Genomic DNA, 26,378 nt, shown 5'->3' with positions numbered 1-26,378 from the left:
CATTATTTACATGTGAGTAAATTATACAGCAATATTTACATTTGAATAACAAATACAGTCTATTATACAGCATTATTCACATGTGAATAACAAATACAGTCTATTATACAGCATTATACACATGTGAATAACATAAATACAGTCTATTACACAGCATTATTCACATGTGAATAACAGCATTATTCACATGTGAATATGGTGAATACAGTCCATTATACAGCATTATTCACATGTGAATATGGTGAATACAGTCTATTATACAGCATTATTCACATGTGAATAGCATAAATACAGTCTATTTTACGACATTATTCACACGTGAATACCATAAATAATCTATTATAGAGCATTTTTCACATGTGAATAACAAATACAGTCTATTATACAGCATTACTCACATGTGAATAACATAAATGCAGTCTATTATACAGCATTATTCACATGTGAATAACAAATACAGTCTATTATACAGCATTATTCACATGTGAATAACAAATGCAGTCTATTATACAGCATTATTCACATGTGAATAACAAGTACAGTCTATTATACAGCATTATTCACATGTGAATAATATATAGTCTAGTATACAGCATTATTCACATGTGAATAGCATAAATACAGTCTATTATACGACATTATTCACATGTGAATACCATAAATAGTCTATTATACAGCATTTTTCACATGTGAATAACATAAATGCAGTCTATTATACAGCATTATTCACATGTGAATAACAAATACAGTCTATTATACAGCATTATTCACATGTGAATAACAAATACAATCTATTATACAGCATTATTCACATGTGAATAATATATATCCATTAAACATTTAAGTGCAGTCAAGAAGGAACATATGCATTATACAGTCTGACGGCTGTCGATATAAAGAACCTCCAGTGTCGTTCCGTGTTGCATTTAGGGAGTCTGAGCCTTCCACAGGATGTGCTCATTCTCTCTGCCAGGTCCGAGTGTAGTGGGTGGGAGGTGTTGTCCATAATGGCTAAGAGCTTTGCTAGACTCCTCCTCTCTGACACCACCGCCAGAGAGTCTAGCTCCACTCCCGCCACGTTACTGGCCTACCTTACCAACTTGTCCAGTCTGTTTGCGTCCCCCGCTCTCAGTCCGCTACCCCAGCAGGCCACGGCGTACAAGAACGTTGAAGGATCCTAGCCTCCTGAGGAAGTAGAGACGGTGACCCTTCTTTGAGAGTGCCTCAGCGTGTTTTGACCCATTCAGCTTGTGGTCCATGTGTACTCCAAGGTATTTATCATCCTCAACCATGTCCACATCCACCCCCTTGATGGAAACAGGGTTCGCCGGAGTAGTCCTCCTTCCCAGGTCCACAACCAGCTCCTTGGTTTTCGTCACCATACTTGAAAACCTTGAGACTTCCGATTTCGGCAGGTTGGGGTAGTGGGGTGGCGGGTGCGTGATTGGGGCAGGGGCGTGGTTGGGGGCGTGGTTAAGAGGGGAGGAGTATATTTACAGCTAGAATTCACCAAGTCAAGTATTTCATATGTATATATATAAGAAATACTTGACTTTAAGTGAATGAATGTATGAATATACATTATATATATATATATATATATATATATATATATATATATATACATATATATATATATATATATATATATATATATATATATATATATATCAATCAATCAATCAATGTTTACTTATATAGCCCTAAATCACTAGTGTCTCAAAGGGCTGCACAAACCACTACGACATCCTCGGTAGGCCCACATAAGGGCAAGGAAAACTCACACCCAGTGGGACATCGGTGACAATAATGACCCAGTGGGACGTCGGTCACAATGATGACTATGAGAACATGATACTGTGATACTGATGATACTGATGACTATGAGAACATATGAGAACATGATACTGTGAAAGATCAATCCTTAATGGATCCAACACAGTCGCGAGAGTCCAGTCCAAAGCGGATCCAACACAGCAGCGAGAGTCCCGTTCACAGCGGAGCCAGTAGGAAACCATCCCAAGCGGAGGCTGATCAGCAGCGCAGAGATGTCCCCAGCCGATACACAGGCGAGCAGTACATGGCCACCGGATCGGACCGGACTCCCTCCACAAAGGAGAGTGGGACATAGAAGAAAAAGAAGAGAAACGGCAGATCAACTGGTCTAAAAAGGGAGTCTATTTAAAGGCTAGAGTATACAAATGAGTTTTAAGGTGAGACTTAAATGCTTCTACTGAGGTGGCATCTCGAACTGTTACCGGGAGGGCATTCCAGAGTACTGGAGCCCGAAATGAAAAAGCTCTACAGCCCGCAGACTTTTTTTGGGCTTTGGGGATCACTAATAAGCCGGAGTCCTTTGAACGCAGATTTCTTGCCGGGACATATGGTACAATACAATCGGCAAGATAGGATGGAGCTAGACCGTGTAGTATTTTATACGTAAGTAGTAAAACCTTAAAGTCACATCTTAAGTGCACAGGAAGCCAGTGCAGGTGAGCCAGTACAGGCGTAATGTGATCAAACTTTCTTGTTCTTGTCAAAAGTCTAGCAGCCGCATTTTGTACCAACTGTAATCTTTTAATGCTAGACATGGGGAGACCCGAAAATAATACGTTACAGTAGTCGAGGCGAGACGTAACAAACGCATGGATAATGATCTCAGCGTCTTTAGTGGACAGAATGGAGCGAATTTTAGCGATATTGCGGAGATGAAAGAAGGCCGTTTTAGTAACGCTTTTAATGTGTGCCTCAAAGGAGAGAGTTGGGTCGAAGATAATACCCAGATTTTTTACCGTGTCGCCTTGTTTAATTGTTTGGTTGTCAAATGTTAGAGTTGTATTATTAAATAGAGTTCGGTGTCTAGCAGGACCGATAATCAGCATTTCCGTTTTTTTGGCGTTGAGTTGCAAAAAGTTACCGGACATCCATTGTTTAATTTCATTAAGACACGCCTCCAGCTGACTACAATCCGGCATGTTGGTCAGCTTTAGGGGCATGTAGAGTTGGGTGTCATCAGCATAACAGTGAAAGCTAACACCGTATTTGCGTATGATGTCACCTAGCAGCAGCATGTAGATGCTGAAGAGTGCAGGGCCAAGGACCGAACCCTGGGGAACTCCACACGTTACCTTAACGTAGTCCGAGGTCACATTGTTATGGGAGACACACTGCATCCTATCAGTAAGATAAGAGTTAAACCAAGACAGGGCTAAGTCTGACATACCAATTCGTGTTTTGATACGTTCTAATAAAATATTATGATCGACAGTATCGAAAGCAGCGCTAAGATCGAGGAGCAGCAACATAGATGACGCATCAGAATCCATCGTTAGCAATAGATCATTAGTCATTTTTGCGAGGGCTGTCTCCGTCGAGTGATTTGCTCTGAAACCGGATTGATAGGTTTCACATAGATTGTTAGACGCTAAGTGTTCATTTAACTGCTCCGCAACAATTTTTTCGAGGATTTTTGAAATAAAGGGAAGGTGAGACACCGGTCGGTAGTTTACCATGAGGTCAGGATCGAGGTTAGGTCTTTTAAGAAGAGGATGAATAACCGCTTTTTTGAATGCTAGGGGAACAGTGCCCGAGGAAAGTGATAAGTTTATAATATTTAGCACTGATGGACCTAATAATACAAAGAGCTCCTTGATCAGTTTCCCAGGAAGAGGGTCAAGTAAACATGTTGTTTGTTTTATTCCATTTACACGTTGTAACAATTCCTCTAATGTTATTTCCTCAAAACGAGAGAAACTATTTTGGAGGGCAGTATCCGCCGTATATACCATCGTGTCAGTGTTAATAGAACCCCGTTGTAGCTGGGACGCATTGTCTTTAATCTCCTTTCTAATGACTTCAATTTTCTTACTAAAGAATTGCATAAAGTCATCAGCTGAGTGGGTGGAGCTACTGGAATGAGTCCCTTGTTGGGTTAGCGATGCTACCGTACTAAACAAAAATTTAGGATCGTTTTTATTACGGTGGATGAGATTTGAGTAATAATTAGCTTTAGCTAAGGTAAGCATGCGTTTATAAGTTATTAAACCATCACTCCATGCTTGATGGTGCACCTCAAGTTTAGTCGTGCGCCATTTGCGTTCCAGCTTTCTGCATAATAATTTCTGAGCTCTAGTTTCTTCAGTAAACCACGGGGTGCGCTTTTTTGGAGCCTTTTTTAACTTTAGCGGTGCTATGTTATCAATGGTTTCGCGCAGGGCGTCGTTAAAGTTGTTAGTGAGGTTATCAATAGAGCCCACATATTTTGGGAATGGTGCCATTACCGAGGGCAGTAGGTCAGCAAGAGTTGTCGTTGTGGCTGTATTAATGTTGCGGCTGCTATAGCAGTTATTATTATTATTAGTTTGACGAACATGCGTCTGAACCTCGAATTTTATAAGGTAATGATCGGACAATACTTTAGTATACGGGAGTATCGTAACTTTGGAAGCGGTGATACCCCTGACAAGCACTAGGTCTATCGTATTACCGTTGCGATGCGTGGGTTCATTTATTATTTGTGTGAGACCACAGCTATCAATTATAGTCTGGAGCGCTACGCACGGTGGGTCCGATGGGGTATTCATATGGATATTAAAGTCCCCCATTATGATTATATTATCGGCGTGTGTCACTAGATCAGCAACGAACTCTGAGAATTCATTGATAAAGTCCGAATAGGGCCCTGGGGGGCGGTAGATAACAGCCAGGTGTAGAGGCAGCGGTGTGACAGACCTCATAGTAAGCACCTCAAACGATTTATATTTATTATTTATGTTAGGACTAAGGTTAAAGTTTTCATTGTATATTAGTGCGACCCCCCCACCCCTTTTTAAGCGGACGGGCAATATGCGCATGTGTAAAGTTAGGAGGACATGCCTCATTTAGCGCAAAAAAGTTGTTTGGTTTAAGCCAGGTTTCACTGAGACCGATGACGTTAAGATTGTTGTCTCTGATAATATCATTAACTAACAACGTTTTGGGAGACAATGATCTTATGTTTAAAAAACCTATATTATAGGTAGTGGGCTGTTTTAGGGAATTTTTGATCAAATTATCCATAGTAGCAATATTAATAATGTTGTGTTTATTATGCCCAGTGCATTCAGTATAATTACGATCATATTTAGGAATTGATACGACGGGAATGTTCCGATTGTCTGATTGTTGCTTTGATAAACTGCACGCATCATGGTTAGCCTCCTCAGTAACAGGGATTTTCCGATTGTTTGTTTGTTGCTTTGATAAACTGCACGCATCATAGTTAGCCACCTCAGTAACGGGGATTTTTCGATTGTTTGTTTGTTGCTTTGATAAACTGCACACATCATAGTTTGCCACCTCGGTAAAACACATGTCCAACTCTGAAACACTCAAAGCAGAAAAAACTTGTTCTAATTTAACAGACTCCTTACCCAGACCAGTAGTCTCGCATCTTTCATCTAAATCCGTCTTCAGGATGGAGGGAAGTGGTGTTCTGTGGGGATTAGCCTTCTGCTTTGTTTTAAGCCCCGCTCGGCATCCGCGTTTCCGATCACACCGCTGGCGTCTGCTCCGTAGACGGCCCCCGCTGCTACTAGACTCCCCTGCTTCACAGGCCGCTGGATGTAGCCGCCGACGTATTCCCATGCTAGTTAGCATGTTTAGCACGCACGTGTCTATCAGTCCAAAACGGCCCGATATGTCCATATCCAGAAGTGTCTGGCGGTCGTACGTGATCACGGAGTGACCACGATGCGAGCCAGCCATGAAGTTTGCAGAACTGTCCGGCATTTCCGCCAAATGTTCCATCTTTAGCAAGAGCACCGCAGTGTCGCAGCCCGTCCGGGCGCCGCCATCTTGCTTTTTATATATATATATATATATATATATATATATATATATATATATGAGAAATACTTGAATTTCAGTGTTCATTTATTTACACATATACACACACATAACACTCATCTACTCATTGTTGAGTTAAGTGTTGAATTGTACATCCTTGTTCAATTCTCCGTCACTATTTTTCTAACCATTTCTGATGATGCATTGCTGTGTGGTACGCACAAAAGTGCTTTCATCAAATGCACTACAGTCTGGAATCTTCCATCTCTCCCGAGCATGGCCAAAAAAACGGTCAATCTTTTCTTGCTGAGGAAGATCTTCTCTGCCTAGCACTTGGTAGTCCACTACTTCTTCCCGGAGGCTATTCAGGTCCAATCACAGCTGCGACTTGGAACTGCCAAGCATATTTCTTCATCTTACTCGTCGTCAGCGTCGCCATGGCTGTATCTTCTTCGTTGTTCTGCTTCGTCTCCTTGTTGTGTGCGCAGTTGTGCACTGCACTCTCTAAACGCCGTTGATGTTAATGTCTTATATGCATGTAAAGTAGATGGCAGTATTGTCCTGTTTAGGAGTGTCACAACATTGCTGTTTACGGCAGACAAACTGCTTTACGGTAGACGAAAACGTGACTGCTGTTGTTGTGTGTTGTTACCGCGCTGGGAGGACGTTAATGAAATCGCCTAACAATAAACCCACATAAGAAACCAAGAATTCGCCCTCGATCATTCTACAGTTAAAACGTCATTGGGCAAGCACGCTGTTTATATTGTGGGAAAGCGGATGTAAAAACAGGCTGTTGACACGTCACTCAGGTCCGCATGGAGCTGGAGGGGGCGTGGCCTCCAGCTCCGCCTGAATTACGGGAGATTTTCGGTAGAAAATTTGTCCCTGGAAGTTTTCGAGAGAGGAGCTGAATTTCAGTTAAAAAAAATATTCAGTAGAAGAATGGACTCCAGGGAGGGGGTCCAGACTGAGGCCAAGGGAAAAAAACTCACAGCCATAGCACACATACAGAACTTACATAGAATTCAAAAAACTTGCAACAAAGGGGGAAGTGGGCGCTACTGTATAAGCGCAACTCAGCCGTCCATCGCCCCTAAAGGGAATCAAGCGGTGGGGGTGGAGGGAGTGTATGTGTGCATATGCTCATTGTCCAGGGTGTAGTGTTGTTGTGTCTATAGGCCTAGAGCCGCTCTGCAGGCAGTGCAAGCAAAGTTAAACTCCCGGGTGTTGTTGAGTAGGGCGGGAGGTCCGAGCGTCCATCACTGAGGTGTCCTCGGGGGGATGTTTTCAAAACCAGCCTGGAATATTGAATATTTACATCCATGTGTTATTTTATTCTGTTTCATTTATGATAACCCGAATCACATTTCATTTTTATACTGTTTTATAACAGTTATTTATAATTATTATTACGTTATTTACACTTAAATTTATTAAAAAAAAACCATATTTATTTCCATTTTGTACTGTCTTTTCATTACAGCTCTTAACTGAACAGTATTAATTAAATATTAATTTTATATTTTTTTATTATCTTATCGATAATGGTAATAATATGGTGTATGGTATCATTCGAATTAAAAGGCGCACTTAAAATCCTTTCATTTACTCAAAACTCGACAGTGCGCCTTATAACCCGGTGCGCCTACTGTACGGGATAATTCTGGTCGTGCTTACCTACTTCGAAGCTATTTTATTTGGTACGTGGTGAAATAAGTGTGACCAGTAGATGGCAGTCACACATTAGAGATACGTGTAGACTGCAATATGATGGCAGTCACACATAAGAGATATGTGCAGACTGCCTTATGACTCAAGTAAACAACACCAAAATTTCATATGAAAATATAGAACATTACACACGGCGTTCAAAAATCTATCAGAATGTTTTAGTAGGACTTTGGTAAGCTATGAAGCGGCACAGCTTGATGTATTGTACTATGCTTCAACATCGGAGTACAGTGGAGGGTCTTTTTAAAGGCTAGAGCAGGGGTGTCAGAACTTTTTCCACTGAAGGCCACACACAGAAAAATTAAACCATGCGGTGGCCGTTATGATATTTTTCATTTTCAAACCATAACAAACTATATGGATTCTTTTTTTTTTCTTTTTTTTTTACCTTTAGGACTCCCAGGGACCGTCATTAACATGTTAAAAATAAGTCAAATTATTATTTTCATTTTTTATGTAACGCTTACAGCAAATCTCTATATCAACTTCAGGTTGATATAAAGGTTTTATGCCTTTTCAGTCAAACACAACTTTGTTTTTTTATAGTAAAACTGAAATATGCAGTATTTCCCCCATTGCCCAAAACATTAAGAAAGCAATGTTTGATCTGAAGTAATTGGAACCCTAAAAAGATCAATAACGCCAGACACCATTGATTTAAATGTATTATTATTTCTGAGTAATCACAGTGAAAAAATAAATAAAATCCGACTAAATATATTTGGGATCCAAAAGGTCCCCCACTCAAAGTGATACATTTTTATTATTTGTTTTACTTTCAACACTTAAGTTACGAGATCAACTTCAGATATACCTGTCGATTTTACGTTTGAACAATTATTTTGTTGGTTTTATGCTGTTTTGTCAAAGAAAACACTGTTTTTATATGGTAACTACACAGTATATGCACATAATATTGTCTACATAAAACATTATAAAGTGAAATATTTCAATTAATTGGAGCCTTAAAAAAAGTTCTATTACTACCAATACTCTAAATAGGTCAATAATTCATTATAAAAAAAATATTTTTTAAACTTTTTTTTTTTTTAGCATTGGCAAAAAGGGCAAAATAAAGAAAAACAAACTGTCAAAGTTAGTTTGTGACAAACCCCAAGATGCAGAGATGGAGGCAGGCATGGAGTGAGAAAACATGATTCAATTAAACACTTAGACAAAAACAAACCAAAACGGTACAAACAAAAAGCGCGCACGTGGGCGGATAACAAACAAAAAGGCTTAACGTGGAAGCTAGCAGGTATCGAGCAAGAAACAGAAGTTGTAAATGTAATATGAAAACAAACTTGGAAGCAGGGAACAAAAAACAGTAAGCTACAAACATCTAAATAAATATAGCTTACCGCTACGCTGCAAAGATACGACACGACAAGAGCGACAAGAAGTGACATCGACAAATCAATAATCCAGCACTGACTGGAAGACAAAGCAGGTACAAATAGAAATGGGCTGATTGACCCCAGGTGTGGCCAGGTGCCAATCAGCTGCAGCTGAGGGGAAACAAAGCACTCAGGGAGACAAACAGGAAGCTGAGCCAAAATAAGAGTGCTGACAGATACTAAGGACAGGAAATACTAAACACACAGAGGAAAAAATAAAACACAAACAAACTGTCAGTGGCAAGCCTGACACAAACAGCCTGCATGGCAGCTTTGTGTCAACATTGCAACTTTTCCGCGTTAGATTTCACCTCATTCTACCTTTTTTTAGTGTTTTTTATTTCCGAACTCTAAAAGGGTGAATTTGGCAAACTAACCGCCTTTCAATTGTTCGCTGTCGGAGCGATGACCTTTCACATGTGACGTCACAATGGGAAGCAATCCGCCATTTTCTCAAACACATTACACACACACAAGTGAAAATAGCACTGTTATTTTCTGTTTTTTCGACTGTTTTCCGTATCTTGGAGACATCATGCCTCGTCGGTGTGTTTCGGAGGGTGTAACAACACGATCAGGGACAAATTCAAGTTGATTTAAATGGAGTGTGCATCGATTAGCACGGCATGCTAATTGATGCTAAAATGCTATTTAGGCTAGCTGTATATACATATTGCATTGTTATGTCTCATTTGTAGCTATATTTGCATCCAGCCTCTCCCTCCACCCACATTTAATGCCAAACAAACACATACCAATCAACGGATTTAAGTTGCACCAGTGTCAAAAGATGCGAAAGTCCCTCGTTTGGTCTGCACATTTTACTGACGATAGCGATGCCACGACAGAGATGTGTGGATATCCTGCGACACTCAAAGCAGATGCATTTCCAATGATAAAGTCAATGAAATCACAAAGGTGAATTTTGTTGATGTTATTGATTTATGTGCTAATCAGACATATTTGGTCGCGGCATGACTGCCAGCTAATCGATGCTAACATGCTATTTAGGCTAGCTGTATGTAGATTTGTAGCTATATTTGCATCCAGCCTTTCCCTGCACTCACATTTAATGCCAAACAAACACTTACCAATCGACAGATTTAAGTTGCTCAAAAGATGCAATCGTTGGTTAGAAGGCGATCGCCGAATAGCTTCAATAGCTATTCGCTCAATAGCTTCAGTTTCTTCTTCAATTTCTTTTTCGCTATCTGCCGCCACACTCCAACCATCCATTTCAATACATGCGTAATCTGTTGAATCGCTTAAGCCACTGAAATCAGAGTCTGAATCCGAGCTAATGTCACTATATCTTGCTGTGCTATCCGCCATGTTTCTTTGTATTGGCGTCACTATGTGACGTCACAGGAAAATGGACGGGTGGATTTACAGATAGCGAAAATCAGGCACTTTAAAGCCTTTTTTCGGGATATTCCATGATGGGTAAAATTTTGAAAAAAACTTTGAAAAATAAAATAAGCCACTGGGAACTGATTTTTATTGGTTTCAACCCTTCTGAAATTGTGATAATGTTCCCCTTTAAAATGGGACTTAAATGCTTCTACTGAGGTAACATCTCTAACTGCTACCGGGAGGGCATTCCAGGGTACTTCCCAAAATCATTTCCCCAGGCCGCAATTCTGTCCACCCCTCTAATTCATGCAAGTGGTATTTCCCGTGTGTGTGTGTGTCTTTTTAAAAAGGACCACTGCAGATGCCTCCCTCCTGTCTGTTTATTCCGGCACATTCTCCGCTCCTCTCCCCTCCCATAACCCGCCGCCCCTGTTGCTCACGCCGGCGCACGTCCGTCACTTTAAAAAGGAAACGTCTCCTGCCTCGCGACCAAGAGTCCCGCGTTTTAGAGCTATTGACATTTTCCTTCGGATTCGGACCGGGGCATCAGCAGCCCGGTTTTAGCCACAGCCATGGCGCATGCTGCCGCCCACATTAAGAAGGCCAGGTCTGAGATGGATCAAACTGCCGATCTGAAGGCTCTGGAGAAAGCCAAAGAGAGACGGCGGCGTTCCCGGGAACAGGCAAAGCGCAAGGTAGTAGGGAGAAACAACATCCACCATCCCACCGCCCATCATTTTTTTTAACCATGCGTGGTGACTTCATCCCATCATCACCTCATCATCGTCGCTGTTGGACATCAAAATTGTTGTTTATCCAGCAAAATCCTCTCTTTGTGCTACGACAGCGACATCATATGACGCCTGGCTGGCAAGCTGGGAAGCAAACCAAATAGTAAGAGAGCTCGCAGATAGCACGGGAAGCTATGCAAAAGTCATTGTTTGGTTGCCTGAACATGCATTTGTCCACCTTGGCAGGGGACCGAAACTGAAAGTTAACATGGCTTGAATGTGTGTGAGTGCTCAACACACCCACACACTTTCTTTATAAGAGCCTTTTTACAAAATTTACATCAAAACTACCTCTCAGTATCCTTGAAGTTGTTCTGGATGTGGCCCTCAGTGGTCAGAGTTTAACTAGATTTTTTGAAGAGTATGAATCGATTGAAAATAAGGATGTGGATCGCTTTTTTTTCCGTATTGTATTATATGTTCTTCTGACTCCGATTTCCGGGGTGACGATCCGATTCAGAATCGATTCTCAATTCGACATGATTCTGGCTACAAACCGATTCTTGCAAACGATTATTAAGTAGGGTAAAAATGATTAAGACTTTTTCAAAACGGGTTAGAAGGTTACAAATAGTTATTTCTGGTTGCATGGACACGGCCTGAAAAACCTATTTAAAAAAGTTAATTGTTACAAAAAAAGCCAGCCAAAAAAAAAACTTTAACGAAAAAAAAAATTAGTTTATTCATACATTTTTGATGTATTTGGTTTATAAAAAAAGAAATACTTAGGAAAAAAAAAAAAAAAAAAAAAATATATATATATCCATCCATCCATTTTCTACCGCTTATTCCCTTTCGGGGTCGCGGGGGGCGCTGGCGCCTATCTCAGCTACAATCGGGCGGAAGGCGGGGTACACCCTGGACAAGTCGCCACCTCGCCACCTCATCGCAGGGCCAAAAAATATATATATATATATATATATATATATATATATATATATATATATGTGTGGGGGGGGGGGGGGGGGGGGGGGGAATCACAAGACTCCATCTCTACAGAACTGTTTCATGAGGGGTTCCCTCAATCGTCAGGAGATTGATGATTGAGGGAACCCCTCATGAAACAGTTCTGTAGAGATGAAGTAGTCTTGTGATTTTTCCCACACGTACATATGTATATATATATATATATATATATATATATATATATATATATATATATATATATATATATAAGGGTTCCCTTAATCATCAGGAGATCATTTCCTGATGATTGAGGGAACCCCTCGTGAAACAGTTCTGTAGAGATAAAGTAGTTTTGTGATTTTTCCCCACACATACATATTGCGCTATACCACGGCATCGAGCACTATTCTCTGGATAATCCAATCAAGACATATACATATATATATATATATATATATATATATATATATATACATATATATATATATATATATATATATATATATATATATATATATATATATATATATATATATATATATATATATATATATATATATACATATATATATACATACGTTAGGTCAGGATAAAACACAGAGGCTATTTCCTCCCTGCAAGCCTGTTTCGCAGGTTTCCCTGCTCTTCAGGGGATTTCCCGACCTAAAGTCATTTATTTCCTTTTTTTTTTTCTAATTACATTTGTGGACATTTTTAATCGATTTAGAATAAGGATGAATAACAAACACCCTTTGGATGTGGAGCAAATTTTTTCGTATTAAATTATATGTTCTCCTAACTCTGATTCCCTGGCAAAAAGAGAACACCCCTTGTGACATGAGGGCTCTCCTGCTTAACATATTCGAATGTAAATAAAAGCCAAGGTAATTTTTGTTGGCGAAAAAAACAAAAAAAAACACAATCTAGATCAGGGGTCTCAAACTCAATTAACCTGGGAGCCACTGGACGCAGAGTCTGGGCCGTGGGAAAAGATTTCTTTAAAAAAAATTGCATACTCCTCAGCGTGTCTAGTTGTGTAATGACGTTTCAATTGTATCTTTTGTGCACCGCAACTTTCTCTGTGCAAATAAGACACGTCGGGCGGGCAAAGAAATATAGCATCTCCCACTTTTCCTGGAATTGTCTTTGCTCGTCACGAACATTTCTCTTCACTGCAGGCTCTAAAAAAAGACATGTTTGGGGTTGTGGAATATATTTGTATTTAACCGACGCACGGAAAATAATATTTCCGGAATGTGTGTCGTTGTTTTTTCCTCCCCACAACAATGCGGCGGTCGGCGGATAATAGCCGGGAAAGTACCTGGATAGCGAGCGCAAAAAAGTGACGGCTCCAAGAGTGTTATCCGGCGTCATATAGGAATAAATGAAGTGTTCATCGTGTGAGGCAATGCAAGTTAAACAATAAAAAAAAACTAATAACGGTTTGAATTGGTCAAGGTTATCGGGGAGCGTTATTACTGACGGACAGGTGTCGGGGTGTGACTGCAGCCAAGAAAACCCTCGTCTCCATGGCAACGTCTCTGTCGCCTTTCCACTAACGCAGGGGTAGGCAACCCAGAACGCTGAAAGAGCCATTTTGGAGCCAAATAACAACGCTGTCAAGCGCCATTCATATAAAACTTGCGGGGCGCACTAACATGAAACTTTCATATTAAGGTGGGGGCCGCAAAATAACGTCCGCCTGTCTGAGACCCCTGATCTACAAACCCCGTTTCCATATGAGTTGGGAAATTGTGTTAGATGTAAATATAAACAGAATACAATGGTTTGCAAATAATTTTCAACCCATATTCAGTTAAATGCACTACAAAGACAAGATATTTGATGTTCAAACTCACAAACTTAATTTTTTTTTGCAAATAATAATTAACTTTGAATTTCTTGGGTGCAACTGGTTCCAACGTAATTGGGAAAGGGCATGTTCACCACTGTGTTACATCACCTTTTCTTTGAACAACACTCAATAAACGTTTGGGAACTGAGGAAACTAATTGTTGAAGCTTTCAAAGTGGAATTCTTTCCCATTCTTGTTTTATGTAGAGCTTCAGTCGTTCAACAGTCAGGGGTCTCTGCTGTCGTATTTTAGGCTTCATAATGCGCCACACATTTTCGAGGGGAGACAGGTCTGGACTGCAGATGGGCCAAGAAAGTACCCGCACTCTTTTACTACGAAGCCCCGCTGCTGTAACACGTGGCTTGGCATTGCCTTACTGAAATAAGCAGGGGCGTCCATGATAACTGTTGGATGACAACATATGTTGCTCCAAAACCTGTATGGACCATTCAGCATTAATGGAGCCTTCACAGATGTGTACGTTACCCATGCGTTGGGCACTAATACACCCCCATACCATCACAGATGCTGGCTTTTGAACTTTGCGCCTGTAACAATCCGGATGGTTATTTTCCCTCTTTGTTCCGGAGGACACCTTGTCCACAGTTTCCAAATATAATTGGAAACGTGGACTCGTCAGACCACAGAACACTTTTCCACTTTGCATCAGTCCATCTTAGATGAGCTCGGGCCCAGCGAAGCCAGCGGCGTTCCTTGGTGTTGTTGATAAATGGGTTTTGCTTTGCGAAGCAGAGTTTAAACTTGAACTTACAGATGTAGCAACCAACTGTAGTTACTGACAGTGGTTTTATGAAGTGTTCCTGAGGCCATGTGGGGACACCGTTTACACACTGATGTCGGTTTTTGAGGCAGTACGGCCTGAGGGATCATAGGTCTGTAATATCATTGCTTACGTGCAGTAATTTATCCAGATTCTCTGAACCTTTTGATGATTTTACGGATCGTAGATGGTAAAATCCCTAAATTCCTTGCAATAGCTCGTTTGGAAATGTGGTTCTAAAACTGTTCGACAATTTGCTTACAAATTGGTGACCCTCGTCCCATCCTTGTTTGTGAATCACTGAGCATTTCATGGAAGCTGCTTTTATACCCAATCATGGCACCCACCTGTTCCCAATTAGCCTGCACAGCTGTGGGATGTTCCGAATAAGTGTTTGATGAGCATTCCTCTACTTTATCAGTATTTATTGCCACCTTTCCTCACTTCTTTGTCACGTGTTGCTGGCATCAAATTCTAAACTTAATGATTATTTGCAAAAAAAATGTTTATCAGTTTGAACATGAAATATCTTGTCTTTGTAGCATATTCAACTGAATATGGGTTGAAAATGAATTGCAAATCATTGTATTCCGTTTATATTTACATCTAACACAATTTCCCAACTCATTTGGAAACAGGGTTTGTAGATCCGTATCCTCACTCTCTAGCGCCCTTCCCCCGCCTTTACTCCCGAGATTTATTTTTTTCCACACGTTTCCCAACTAATCCCCGAGCTCGCCCGCTCGCTAGTTGCTCGGACGGTGCAATCGAAGTGCCACGGGTGTGGTATCTGGTTTAATGTAGGTGTTGACGGTGCTTGAACCCATACAACAAGTATTCTGCAAAATGGAGATTTCATCGAAATTGGTATTATTTATTTTTATTTGTGTATAAAATGTTCTGTATGACGGTGGTCCGGGATTGACAAAATCCCGGATTAGAGTGTTTGTAATCCGGCTGTTGTGGCATGATGGGAGGCCCCTGCAGCCAAGAGGGGATTCCAATATTGCCCAAAAAAAAAAAAAAAGAAGAAGATGGGAGTTTTTATCTCTCCAAACAAATGTCATTATTAAAATACTGAATGACTAAAAAAAATTGTCATTATATACATCAAAAAGTATGCGGGTAGTTTTTCCATAATAATTCAGCATTTACAATTTAGATAATTTTTATTCTATTTGCGAGTGTCTGGGAATGTAATACCAGCACTTTTTGTTTTTTTCATACAAAACATTTTAAATGTCAAATAAGACTTTCATGTCAATCATTGTTTTCGTGATTATTGTAATTTCACTACTTTATGCATTGTGATTCTGTAAATAAAAACAGGGTTTCCCGCACATTCATTTATTTGTGGCGGCCCGCCACAAATAAAAATAAATAAAAAATAAATATATATATATTTTTATTATTATTTTTTGGGGGCTTTTGACTCGCTCGACCGCTCATAAAAGAGCTTGTAGTTACATATTATATAAGTATTATATAAATATGTATATAAATATGTACATAAAGTGTTTTAATTATATTCCAACTCCGCGTTCTTCTTGGTCATCGCCGCCGCTGACCCCCCCACACCAATCCCCCCCAACCCGCCCGACAACACCACCTCAAATAGATGCCTGACCTGTGGGAAACACTGAAAAATATTATCTTCTGTATTAGATTATTTATTCCACGTGCAATATTTTTTTTTCCAAAGATTTTCGAAATAAAGGGAAGGTGTTTTTTTTAAATTGATTGGAACTTTTATTAGTAGATTGCACAGTACAGTACATATTTCGGAAAATGGACCACTAGAAACTCTCCTGAAGGAATCAATAAAGTACTATCCATCTATCTACAAACATATGCAGGTCGTTTTTCCATAAAATTTCAGCATTTAAAATGCAGATCATTTTTATTCTATTGGCGAGTGTCTGGGAATGTAATACCACCACTTTTTTTTTTTTTTTACATACAACATTTTAAATGTAAAATAAGACTTTCATGTCATTCATTGATTTCTTGATTATTGTAATAGCACTACTTCATGCAATGTGATTCTGTAAATAAAAAGATGACCTTCAGTATTAGACAGAGGTGGGACCAAGTCATTGTTTTGCAAGTCACAAGTAAGTCTCAAGTCTTTGCCCTCAAGTCTCGAGTCAAATACCGAGTCAAGACAGGCAAGTCCCGAGTCAAGTCCAAAGTCAATACTGGAAAGTCTCAAGTCAAGTCCCAAGTCCTGCATTTTGAGTTTCGAGTCATTTCAAGTCTTTTTAACCACAGACTAATATATGTACACAGATTGTGTATGCTTTTAAAACGCTGTATATGTTTATTATAAAAAAACAGTGCTGACATTGCACTTCATAATAGCACTATTAACCAGTTATTCTAAACATTTAACTCATTACTTTACAGTATAAACACATTTGAAAAAACAAGTGCAACTATACTTATTTGCACAAAAGTGTTAACATTGTATTTCCATGGAATAGTGCATTGTAACTAGTTCCACAGCAGTTTATCATGTTGTTACCTTATCTCATTGATCTCATCTCACACTATATATGTGTTTATGTGTGCGTACACATAAAAAACATAAATACATGAACATAACAATGAACAATGCTGTACTTTTTAGATGTCAGGGCTCTATGGAATATGTACACATATTCGTAATATAGTATACATTTTAACTGACCTTTATTTGACTGTTTGTGTTTTTGTAGATGACTAAAATATGCGGTGCTGCTGACCGCCGTCTAACGTCACGTTTCTGTGTGTGATACATTCACTAATGTAACGTTATGTGTAGGTACCTCATGCAACCCTGCTTAAAAAAAATCACTTGACAAAAAGTATGAATAAGGTAGAGAACTGCAGTGGACGCAACAGATTGCCGTGTTTGCAATGACGTTATAACCATAGACATCTTATAAGTAGACGCAGAATTGGCTGCTGTGACGCAAGCGATTTGGCCGCCATCTTGAAGAGGTGATGAGGAGCCGACAAGCAGCCTAAACTGACCGTTGACAGGTAGAAAACAAAGATGCTGGGCTGGTATTCAGCGTTTTCCTGCTCAAATGAGCAGACTGTTGAAAATAGGAATTGGGGGATTACTTCTCACAAGTAAGATTTAACATTAACATACTATTGGTTGTATTTTGTGAAAAGAATATTACCACAGAGTTAAGCAGGAGCAAAGAACTACAATATTTGCAAGTGAAAATCACAAAGAAACATTTATTAGTAGATTGCACAATACAGTACATATTTTGTAAAATTGACCACTAGGAACTCTCTTCAAGGAATCAATAAAGTACTATCTATCTATCTACAAACGTATGCAGGTAGTTTTTCTATATAATTTCAGCATCTACAATGCAGATAATTTTTATTCTATTTGCGAGTGTCTGGGAATGTAATACCACTTTTTTTTTCTTTTTTTTTTACATATAACATTTTAAATGTAAAATAACACTTTCATTTCATTCATTGATTTTGCGATTATTGTAATAGCACTACTTCATGCAATGTGATTCTGCACATAAAAAGATGACCTTCAGTATTAGATCATTTAATCCAAGTGCAATATTTTTTTTCAAGGATTTTCGAAATAAAGGGAAGGTGTTTTTTTTTAATTGATTGAAACTTTTATTAGTAGTTTGCACAGTACAGTACATATTCCGTACAATTGACCACTAGTAACTCTCCAGAAGGAATCAATAAAGTACTATCTATCCATCTACAAACGTATGCGGGTAGTTTTTCCATAAAATTTCAGCATTTACATTTTTATTCTATTGGCGAGTGTCTGGGAATGTAATATGTAACGCTAGCATGGGCTAGATGGGTTAAAAGTGTAAATTGTGTGACAGAAGATGGTTTGTCTAGGAGCCTGTGGTATGAAAGATGATGACAACTAGTTATCTTGGTTTTGACTGCATTAAATGTTTTGACATAAAAACATAAATACCACAGATAACACAATAGAAAAAAAAAAAAATGGCTAAAACAAAAATACAAGCTACAGTCCTGCTTCCTTTACGGAACCAGTCCACAGTTCAGTTCAAAAGATACGCAAAATGCAATGACTTTTGCATGAGTCCTAAAGTTCAGTTCAAAAAATAAAAGTAATCCAAAAGGGTTCGCAGCGGAGGAGGAAAAAAAAATGCTTGTCCTACCGCATTCTTGTTTAGCTCGCCATTTTGTTGAGTTGAGTGTAAAGGTGGATAGGGAGCTCAGGTTGTTGGGGTCACCGGGTATTCCTTCCCGGAAAAAAAACCTGACCTAAAAGTCCAAAAAACAAAGTGAGTAACCTAGTTACCTCTTCACTAGCAACGTACATAATATAGGTCAGGGGTCACCAACCTTATTGAAACCAAGAGCTACTTCTTGGGTACTGATTAATGCGAAGGGCTACCAGTTTGATACACGCTTAAATAAACTGCCAGAAATAGCCAATTTGCTCAATTTACCTTTAATATATATATATATATATATATATATATATATATATATATAAAATGCGTATTTCTGTCTGTCATTCAGCCGTACATTTTTTTCCTTTTACGGAAGGTTTTTTTGTAGAGAATAAATGATGGAAAAAAACACTTAATTGAACGGTTTAAAAGAGGAGAAAACACGAAAAAAATGATAACTAAATTTTGAAACATAGTTTATCATCCAATTTCGACTCTTTAAAATTCAAAATTCAACCGAAAAAAATAAAAGAGAAAAAGTAGCTAATTCGAATATTTTTGAAAAAAATAAAATAATTTATGGAACATCATTAGTAATTTTTCCTGATTAAGATTAATTTTAGAATTTTGATGACATTTTTTAAATAGGTTAAAATCCAATCTGCACTCTGTTATAATATGTAACAAATTGACCCTATATTTGGAGCTATATTTCTAACAAAGACAAATCATTATTTTTTCTAGATTTTCCAGAACAAAATTTTTAAAAGAAATTCAAAACACTTTGAAATAAAATTTAAATTTGATTCTACAGATTTTCGAGATTTGCCAGAATATTTTTTTTGAATTTTAATCATAATAAGTTTGAAGAAGCTAAAATGAAGAATTAAATTAAAATGTACTTATTATTGTTTACAATAAAACAAAAAAAAATACTAGAACATTGATTTAAATTGTCAGGAAAGACGAGGAAGGAATTTAAAAGGTAAAAAGGTATATGTGTTTGAAAATCCTAAAATCATTTTTAAAGTTGTATTTTTCTCTAAAATTGTCTTTCTGAAAGTTATAAGAAGCAAAGTAAAAAAAAAATCAAAACAATTTTATTTAAACAAGTGAAGACCAAGTCTTTAAAATATTTTCTTGGATTTTCAAATTCTATTTGAGTTTTGTCTCTCTTGGAATTAAAAATGTCGAGCAAAGCGACACCAGCTTGCTAGTAAATAAATTCAATTTAAAAAATAGAGGCAGCTCATTGGTAAATGCTGCTATTTGAGCTATTTTTACAACAGGCCAGCGGGCGACTCATCTGGTTCTTACGGGCTACCTGGTGCCCGCGGGCACCGCGTCGGTGACCCCTGATCTAGGTACTTGAATGCATAATATAAGCATTCGATTGTCCAAAAATACACATTTTTTGTATTAATAAACAATTGATGACATAATTAACCATGTTAATTAATTTACAATCATGAGTCCATTTAAAATGAACATTCATAATACATTCTAATAATACAGATCATGTTTTCTTATCTAAAGTGATAAAACTCAATTATGGATCAGTTAAAAATTCAATTACAAGTGCACTTATATAAACTAATTTCATAATAATACTCATTATTAGAAACTCAATGAATCAAAATTCAAATTCAAGTACTTGTCCAAACATTCAAAGATGATAAACAATCGAGCAGAGTTAAATTAAAGGGTTGCGCAACAAACCAAATACACACACTTGCGTTCCATCTAGAGTGCGTAGTAAAGAAGACAAACTTGCAAAAGCATTAACAAAGTAGCTAAAGCAGGGGTCACCAACGCGGTGCCCGCGGGCACCAGGTCGCCCGTAAGGACCAGATGAGTCGCCCGCTGGCCTGTTCTAAAAATAGCTCAAATAGCTGCACTTACCAGTGAGCTGCCTCTATTTTTGAAATTGTATTTATTTACTAGCAAGCTGGTCTCGCTTTGCTCGACATTTTTCATTCTAAGAGAGACAAAACTCAAAAAGAATTTGAAAATCCAAGAAAATATTTTAAAGACTTGGTCTTCACTTGTTTAAATAAATTCATTTACTGTTTTACTTTGCTTCTTGTAACTTTCAGAAAGACAATTTTTGAGAAAAAATACAACCTTAAAAATGATTTTAGGATTTTTAAACACATATACCTTTTTATCTTGTGAATTCAGTCCTCTTCTTTCCTGACAATTTAAATCAATGTTCAAGGAATGTTTTATTTTCGTTTTATTGTAAAGAATAATAAATACATTTTAATTAAATTTTTCATTTTAGCTTCTGTTTTTTCGACGAAAAATATTTGTGAAATATTTCTTCCAACGTGTTATGATTAAAATTGAAAAAAAAATATTCTGGCAAATCTAGAAAATCTGTAGAATCAAATTTAAAATCTTATTTCAAAGTCTTTTGAATTTATTTTAAAATTTTTGTTGTGGAAAATCTAGAAGAAATAATGATTTGTCTTTGTTAGAAATATAGCTTGGTCCAATTTGTTATGTATTATAACAAAGTGCAGATTGGATTTTAAACTGTTTAAAACATGTCATCAAAATTCTAAAATTAATCTTAATCAGGAAAAATTACTAATGATGTTCCATAAATTCTTTTTTAAATTTTTTCAAAAAGATTCGAATTAGCTTGTTTTTCTATTCATTTTTTTTCGGTTGAATTTTGAATTTTAAAGAGTCGAAATTGAAGATGAACTATTTTTCAAAATTTTATTTTCATTTTTTTTCGTGTTTTCTCCTCTTTTAACCCGTTCAATTAAGTGGTTTTTTTCATCATTTATTCTCTACAAAAAACCTTCCGTAAAAGGAAAAAAAATGTACGACAGAATGACAGACAGAAATACCCATTTTTTAAATATATATATATAGATTTATTTATTAAAAGTAAATTGAGCGAATTGGTTATTTCTGGCAATTTATTTAAGAGTGTATCAAACTGGTAGCCCTTCGCATTAATCAGTACCCAAGAAGTAACCCTTGGTTTCAAAAAAGGTTGGTGACCCCTGGGCTAAAGCATATTAGCACCGCAAAGCCCTTTGCTTGACTAAATTGTTGCCTATAAATCGGCTGGATTATCATAAGAAAGCAAAAAAGGTAATTACCTGAGTAATCGAGGGCAAAACAACACACCTGCACTGCTCGATTGTTAATCAAACATGTTGGCTGTATGGAGAAATAGCAGCGGTTAGCGCCTATGCTAAAACAGCTGCAAACATAATATTGGCGACAAGGCACATGATTGTGGTTTTGGAATTCTGTTGCTTATGTCATGGCAAAAGACTCACCTAATAATAAAGTTTGAAAAATGTGAGGATGATAAGATTTTACTAGTTTCTTCTACAGTGTGTCTCACAGCAACCACAGCAGACACGAAGAGCGCCATTTTGGGGCAGGAAGTATCCCTCCACAATAAAAATATTTGCACTGTATGCATGTGTTTAATGGGAATTTCAAATATGGGTTACAAATACCACCACTTTTTTTTTTTTTTACATTCAACATTTTAAATGTAAAATAAAACTTTCATGTCATTCATTGATTTCGCGATAATTGTAATTGCACTACTTTATGCGATGTGATTCTGTAAATAAAAAGATGACCTTCAGTATCAGATTATTTATTCCATGTGCAATATTTTTTTTCGGAGGATTTTCGAAATAAAGGGAAGGTGTTTTGTGAAATTGATTGAAACTTTTATCAGTAGATTGCACAGTAAAGTACATATTCTGTAAAATTGACCACTAGGAATTCAGGAGATGAAAGTACAACCCATTTATCATTTATTATCTTCTGTATGCAGGTAGTTTTTTCCATAAAATTTCAGCATTTACAATGCAGATCATTTTTATTCATTGGCGAGTGTCTGGGAATGTAATACCACCACTTTTTTTTTTGTTTTACATACATTTTAAATGTAAAATAAGACTTCCATGCCATTCATTGATTTTGCAATTATTGTAATAGCACTACTTTATGCAATTTGATTCTGTAAATAAAAAGATAATCTTCAGTATTAGATTATTTATTCCATGTGCAACATTTTTTTTTGAGGATTTTCGAAATAAAGGGAAGGTGTTTTTTGAAATTGATTGAAACTTTCACCTGTAGGTTGCACAGTAAAGTACATATTCCGTAAAATTGACCAGTAGGAATTCTCCTGAAGGAATCAATAAAGTACTATCCATCTATCTATCTACAACTTTGTATGCAGGTAGTTTTTCCATAAAATTTCAGCATTTAAAAATGCAGATCATTTTTATTTTATTGGCAAGTGTCTGAGAATGTAATACCACCACTTTTTTTTTTTTTTTACATACAACATTTTAAATGTAAAATAAGACTTTCATTTAATTCATTGATTTCGTGATTATTGTAATTGCACTACTTTATGCTATGTGATTCTGTAAATAAAAAGATGATCTTCAGTATTAGATTATTTATTCCACGTGCAACATTTTTTTTCCGAGGATTTTCGAAATAAAGGGAAGGTGTTTTGTGAAATTGATTGAAACTTTTATCAGTAGATTGCACAGTAAAGTACATATTCCGTAAAATTGACCAGTAGGAATTCTCCTGAAGGAATCAATAAAGTACTATCCATCTATCTATCTACAACTTTGTATGCAGGTAGTTTTTCCATAAAATTTCAGCATTTAAAAATGCAGATCATTTTTATTTTATTGGCAAGTGTCTGAGAATGTAATACCACCACTTTTTTTTTTTTTTTACATACAACATTTTAAATGTAAAATAAGACTTTCATTTAATTCATTGATTTCGTGATTATTGTAATTGCACTACTTTATGCTATGTGATTCTGTAAATAAAAAGATGATCTTCAGTATTAGATTATTTATTCCACGTGCAACATTTTTTTTCCGAGGATTTTCGAAATAAAGGGAAGGTGTTTTGTGAAATTGATTGAAACTTTTATCAGTAGATTGCACAGTAAAGTACATATTCCGTAAAATTGACCAGTAGGAATTCTCCTGAAGGAATCAATAAAGTACTATCCATCTATCTATCTACAACTTTGTATGCAGGTAGTTTTTCCATAAAATTTCAGCATTTAAAAATGCAGATCATTTTTATTTTATTGGCGAGTGTCTGGGAATGTAATACCACCACTTTTTTTTTTTTTACATACAACATTTTAAATGTAAAATAAGACTTTCATTTAATTCATTGATTTCGTGATTATTGTAATTGCACTACTTTATGTTATGTGATTCTGTAAATAAAAAGATGATCTTCAGTATTAGATTATTTATTCCACGTGCAACATCTTTTTTTCGAGGATTTTCGAAATAAAGGGAAGGTGTTTTTTTAAATTGATTGAAACTTTCATCAGTAGGTTGCACAGTAATGTACATATTCCGTAAAATTGACCAGTAGGAATTCTCCTCAAGGAATCAATAAAGTACTATCCATCTATCTATCTACAACTTTGTATGCAGGTAGTTTTTCCATAAAATTTCAGCATTTAAAAATGCAGATCATTTTTATTTTATTGGCGAGTGTCTGGGAATGTAATACCACCACTTTTTTTTTTTTACATACAACATTTTAAATGTAAAATAAGACTTTAATTTAATTCATTGATTTCGCGATTATTGTAATTGCACTACTTTATGCTATGTGATTCTGTAAATAAAAAGATGATCTTCAGTATTAGATTATTTATTCCACGTGCAACATTTTTTTTTCAAGGATTTTCGAAATAAAGGGAAGGTGTTTTTTGAAATTGATTGAAACTTTCATCAGTAGGTTGCACAGTAAAGTACATATTCTGTAAAATTGACCAGTAGGAATTCTCCTGAAGGAATCAATAAAGTACTATCCATCTATCTATCTACAACTTTGTATGCAGGTAGTTTTTCCATAAAATTTCAGCATTTAAAAATGCAGATCATTTTTATTTTATTGGCGAGTGTCTGGGAATGTAATACCACCACTTTTTTTTTTTTACATACAACATTTTAAATGTAAAATAAGACTTTCATTTAATTCATTGATTTCGCGATAATTGTAATTGCACTACTTTATGCTATGTGATTCTGTAAATAAAAAGATGATCTTCAGTATTAGATTATTTATTCCACGTGCAACATTTTTTTTTCTGAGGATTTTCGAAATAAAGGGAAGGTTTTTTGAAATTGATTGAAACTTTCATCAATAGATTGCACAGTAAAGTACATATTCCGTAAAATTGACCACTAGGAACTCTCCTGAAGGAATCAATAAAGCACTATCTATCTATCATCTGTATGCAAGTAGTTTTTTCCATAAAATTTCAGCATTTACAATGCAGATAATTTTTATTCTACTGGCGAGTGTCTGGGAATGTAATACCAGTTTTTTTTTTTTTTACATACAACATTTTAAATGTAAAATATTGCTTTCATTTCATTATATATCAATCAATCAATCAATGTTTACTTATATAGCCCTAAATCACTAGTGTCTCAAAGGGCTGCACAAACCACAACACAAACCACTACCACATCCTCGGTAGGCCCATATATAGGTATATATATATACACACACACACACAAACACACAATGTGTGTGTGTGTGTTCGTGTGCGTGCGTGCGTTTAGGTATTTTTTTGTGGGCAGCCTAAGGCACACCTGTGCAATAATCATGCTGTCTAATCAGCATCTTGAAATGCCACACCCGTGAGGTGAGATGGATTATCTTGGCAGAAAAGAAATGCTCACTAACTCAGATTTAGACGGGTTTGTGAACAATATTTGAGGGGAATAGGTCTTTTATGTAAGTTTCATATGTTTGAGTACAACTCATGAAAAATGTGAGCAAAAACACACACACGTGTGTGTATATATATATATATATGTGTGTGCGATATATAATAGCATGCCCAAAGTGTTGACTTAAACGTGTGGACAATGCTGAAGAAACAAGTCCATGTCAGAAAACCAACACATTTAGCTGAACTGCACCGATTTTGTCAAGAGGAGTGGTCAAAAATTCAACCAGAAGCTTGTGGATGGCTACCAAAAGCGCTTCGTTGCAGTGAAACTTGCCAAGAGTCATGTCAGCAAATATCAACATTGCTGTATGTATACTTTTGACCCAGCAGATTTGCTCACATTTTTAGTAGACCCATAATAAATTCATAAAAGAACCTTTTAAAATGTTTTGTGTGACCAACAGGTATGTGCTCCAATCACTCTATCATAAAAAGATAAGAGCTGTAGAGATTATTATAAACTCAAAACAGCCATGACATCATGTTCTTTACAAGTGTATGTAAACTTTTGATCGCAGCCTAATTGAAACGAGCAAGTACGCAGGATTAACGTGGATTGGAGCTTCAGGTGTTCTGTGTATGAACAAGTGGAATGGATTGTATAACGCTGTTCTGAATGAAGACAAATACACAGAACCCCTTGCAGCACTAACTCTTCCGGGACGCTACAATATACACCCCCTGCTACCCCTTACCCCTCACCACCTCATCACAGGGTCACTCATTTACACACTAAGGACCATTTAGTGTTGCCT

General features: G+C 36.9%; 1 protein-coding gene across 9 annotated transcripts in view; it reads left to right on the top strand.

The window, feature by feature from the left end:
• LOC133547081 (ankyrin-2-like) overlaps positions 1–26,378 on the top strand; it is a 150,679-nt gene that overhangs the window by 6,761 nt on the left and 117,540 nt on the right. For 7 of the 9 annotated variants that reach the window (XM_061892877.1, XM_061892884.1, XM_061892883.1 and 4 more), the window contains exon 1: positions 10,680–11,005. The exons of the other annotated variants lie outside the window; for them this stretch is intronic. In XM_061892877.1, coding sequence (XP_061748861.1) covers positions 10,883–11,005 — 123 coding nt within the window. In that variant the 5' untranslated portion in view covers positions 10,680–10,882. Of the gene's footprint in view, positions 1–10,679; positions 11,006–26,378 lie in introns of those variants that run through there. 9 annotated transcript variants of the gene reach the window in all.

This window comes from Nerophis ophidion, unplaced genomic scaffold (genome assembly GCF_033978795.1).
Source record: "Nerophis ophidion isolate RoL-2023_Sa unplaced genomic scaffold, RoL_Noph_v1.0 HiC_scaffold_60, whole genome shotgun sequence".
NCBI lineage: Eukaryota > Metazoa > Chordata > Actinopteri > Syngnathiformes > Syngnathidae > Nerophis > Nerophis ophidion.
This window is presented reverse-complemented; position numbering and strand designations above follow the sequence as displayed.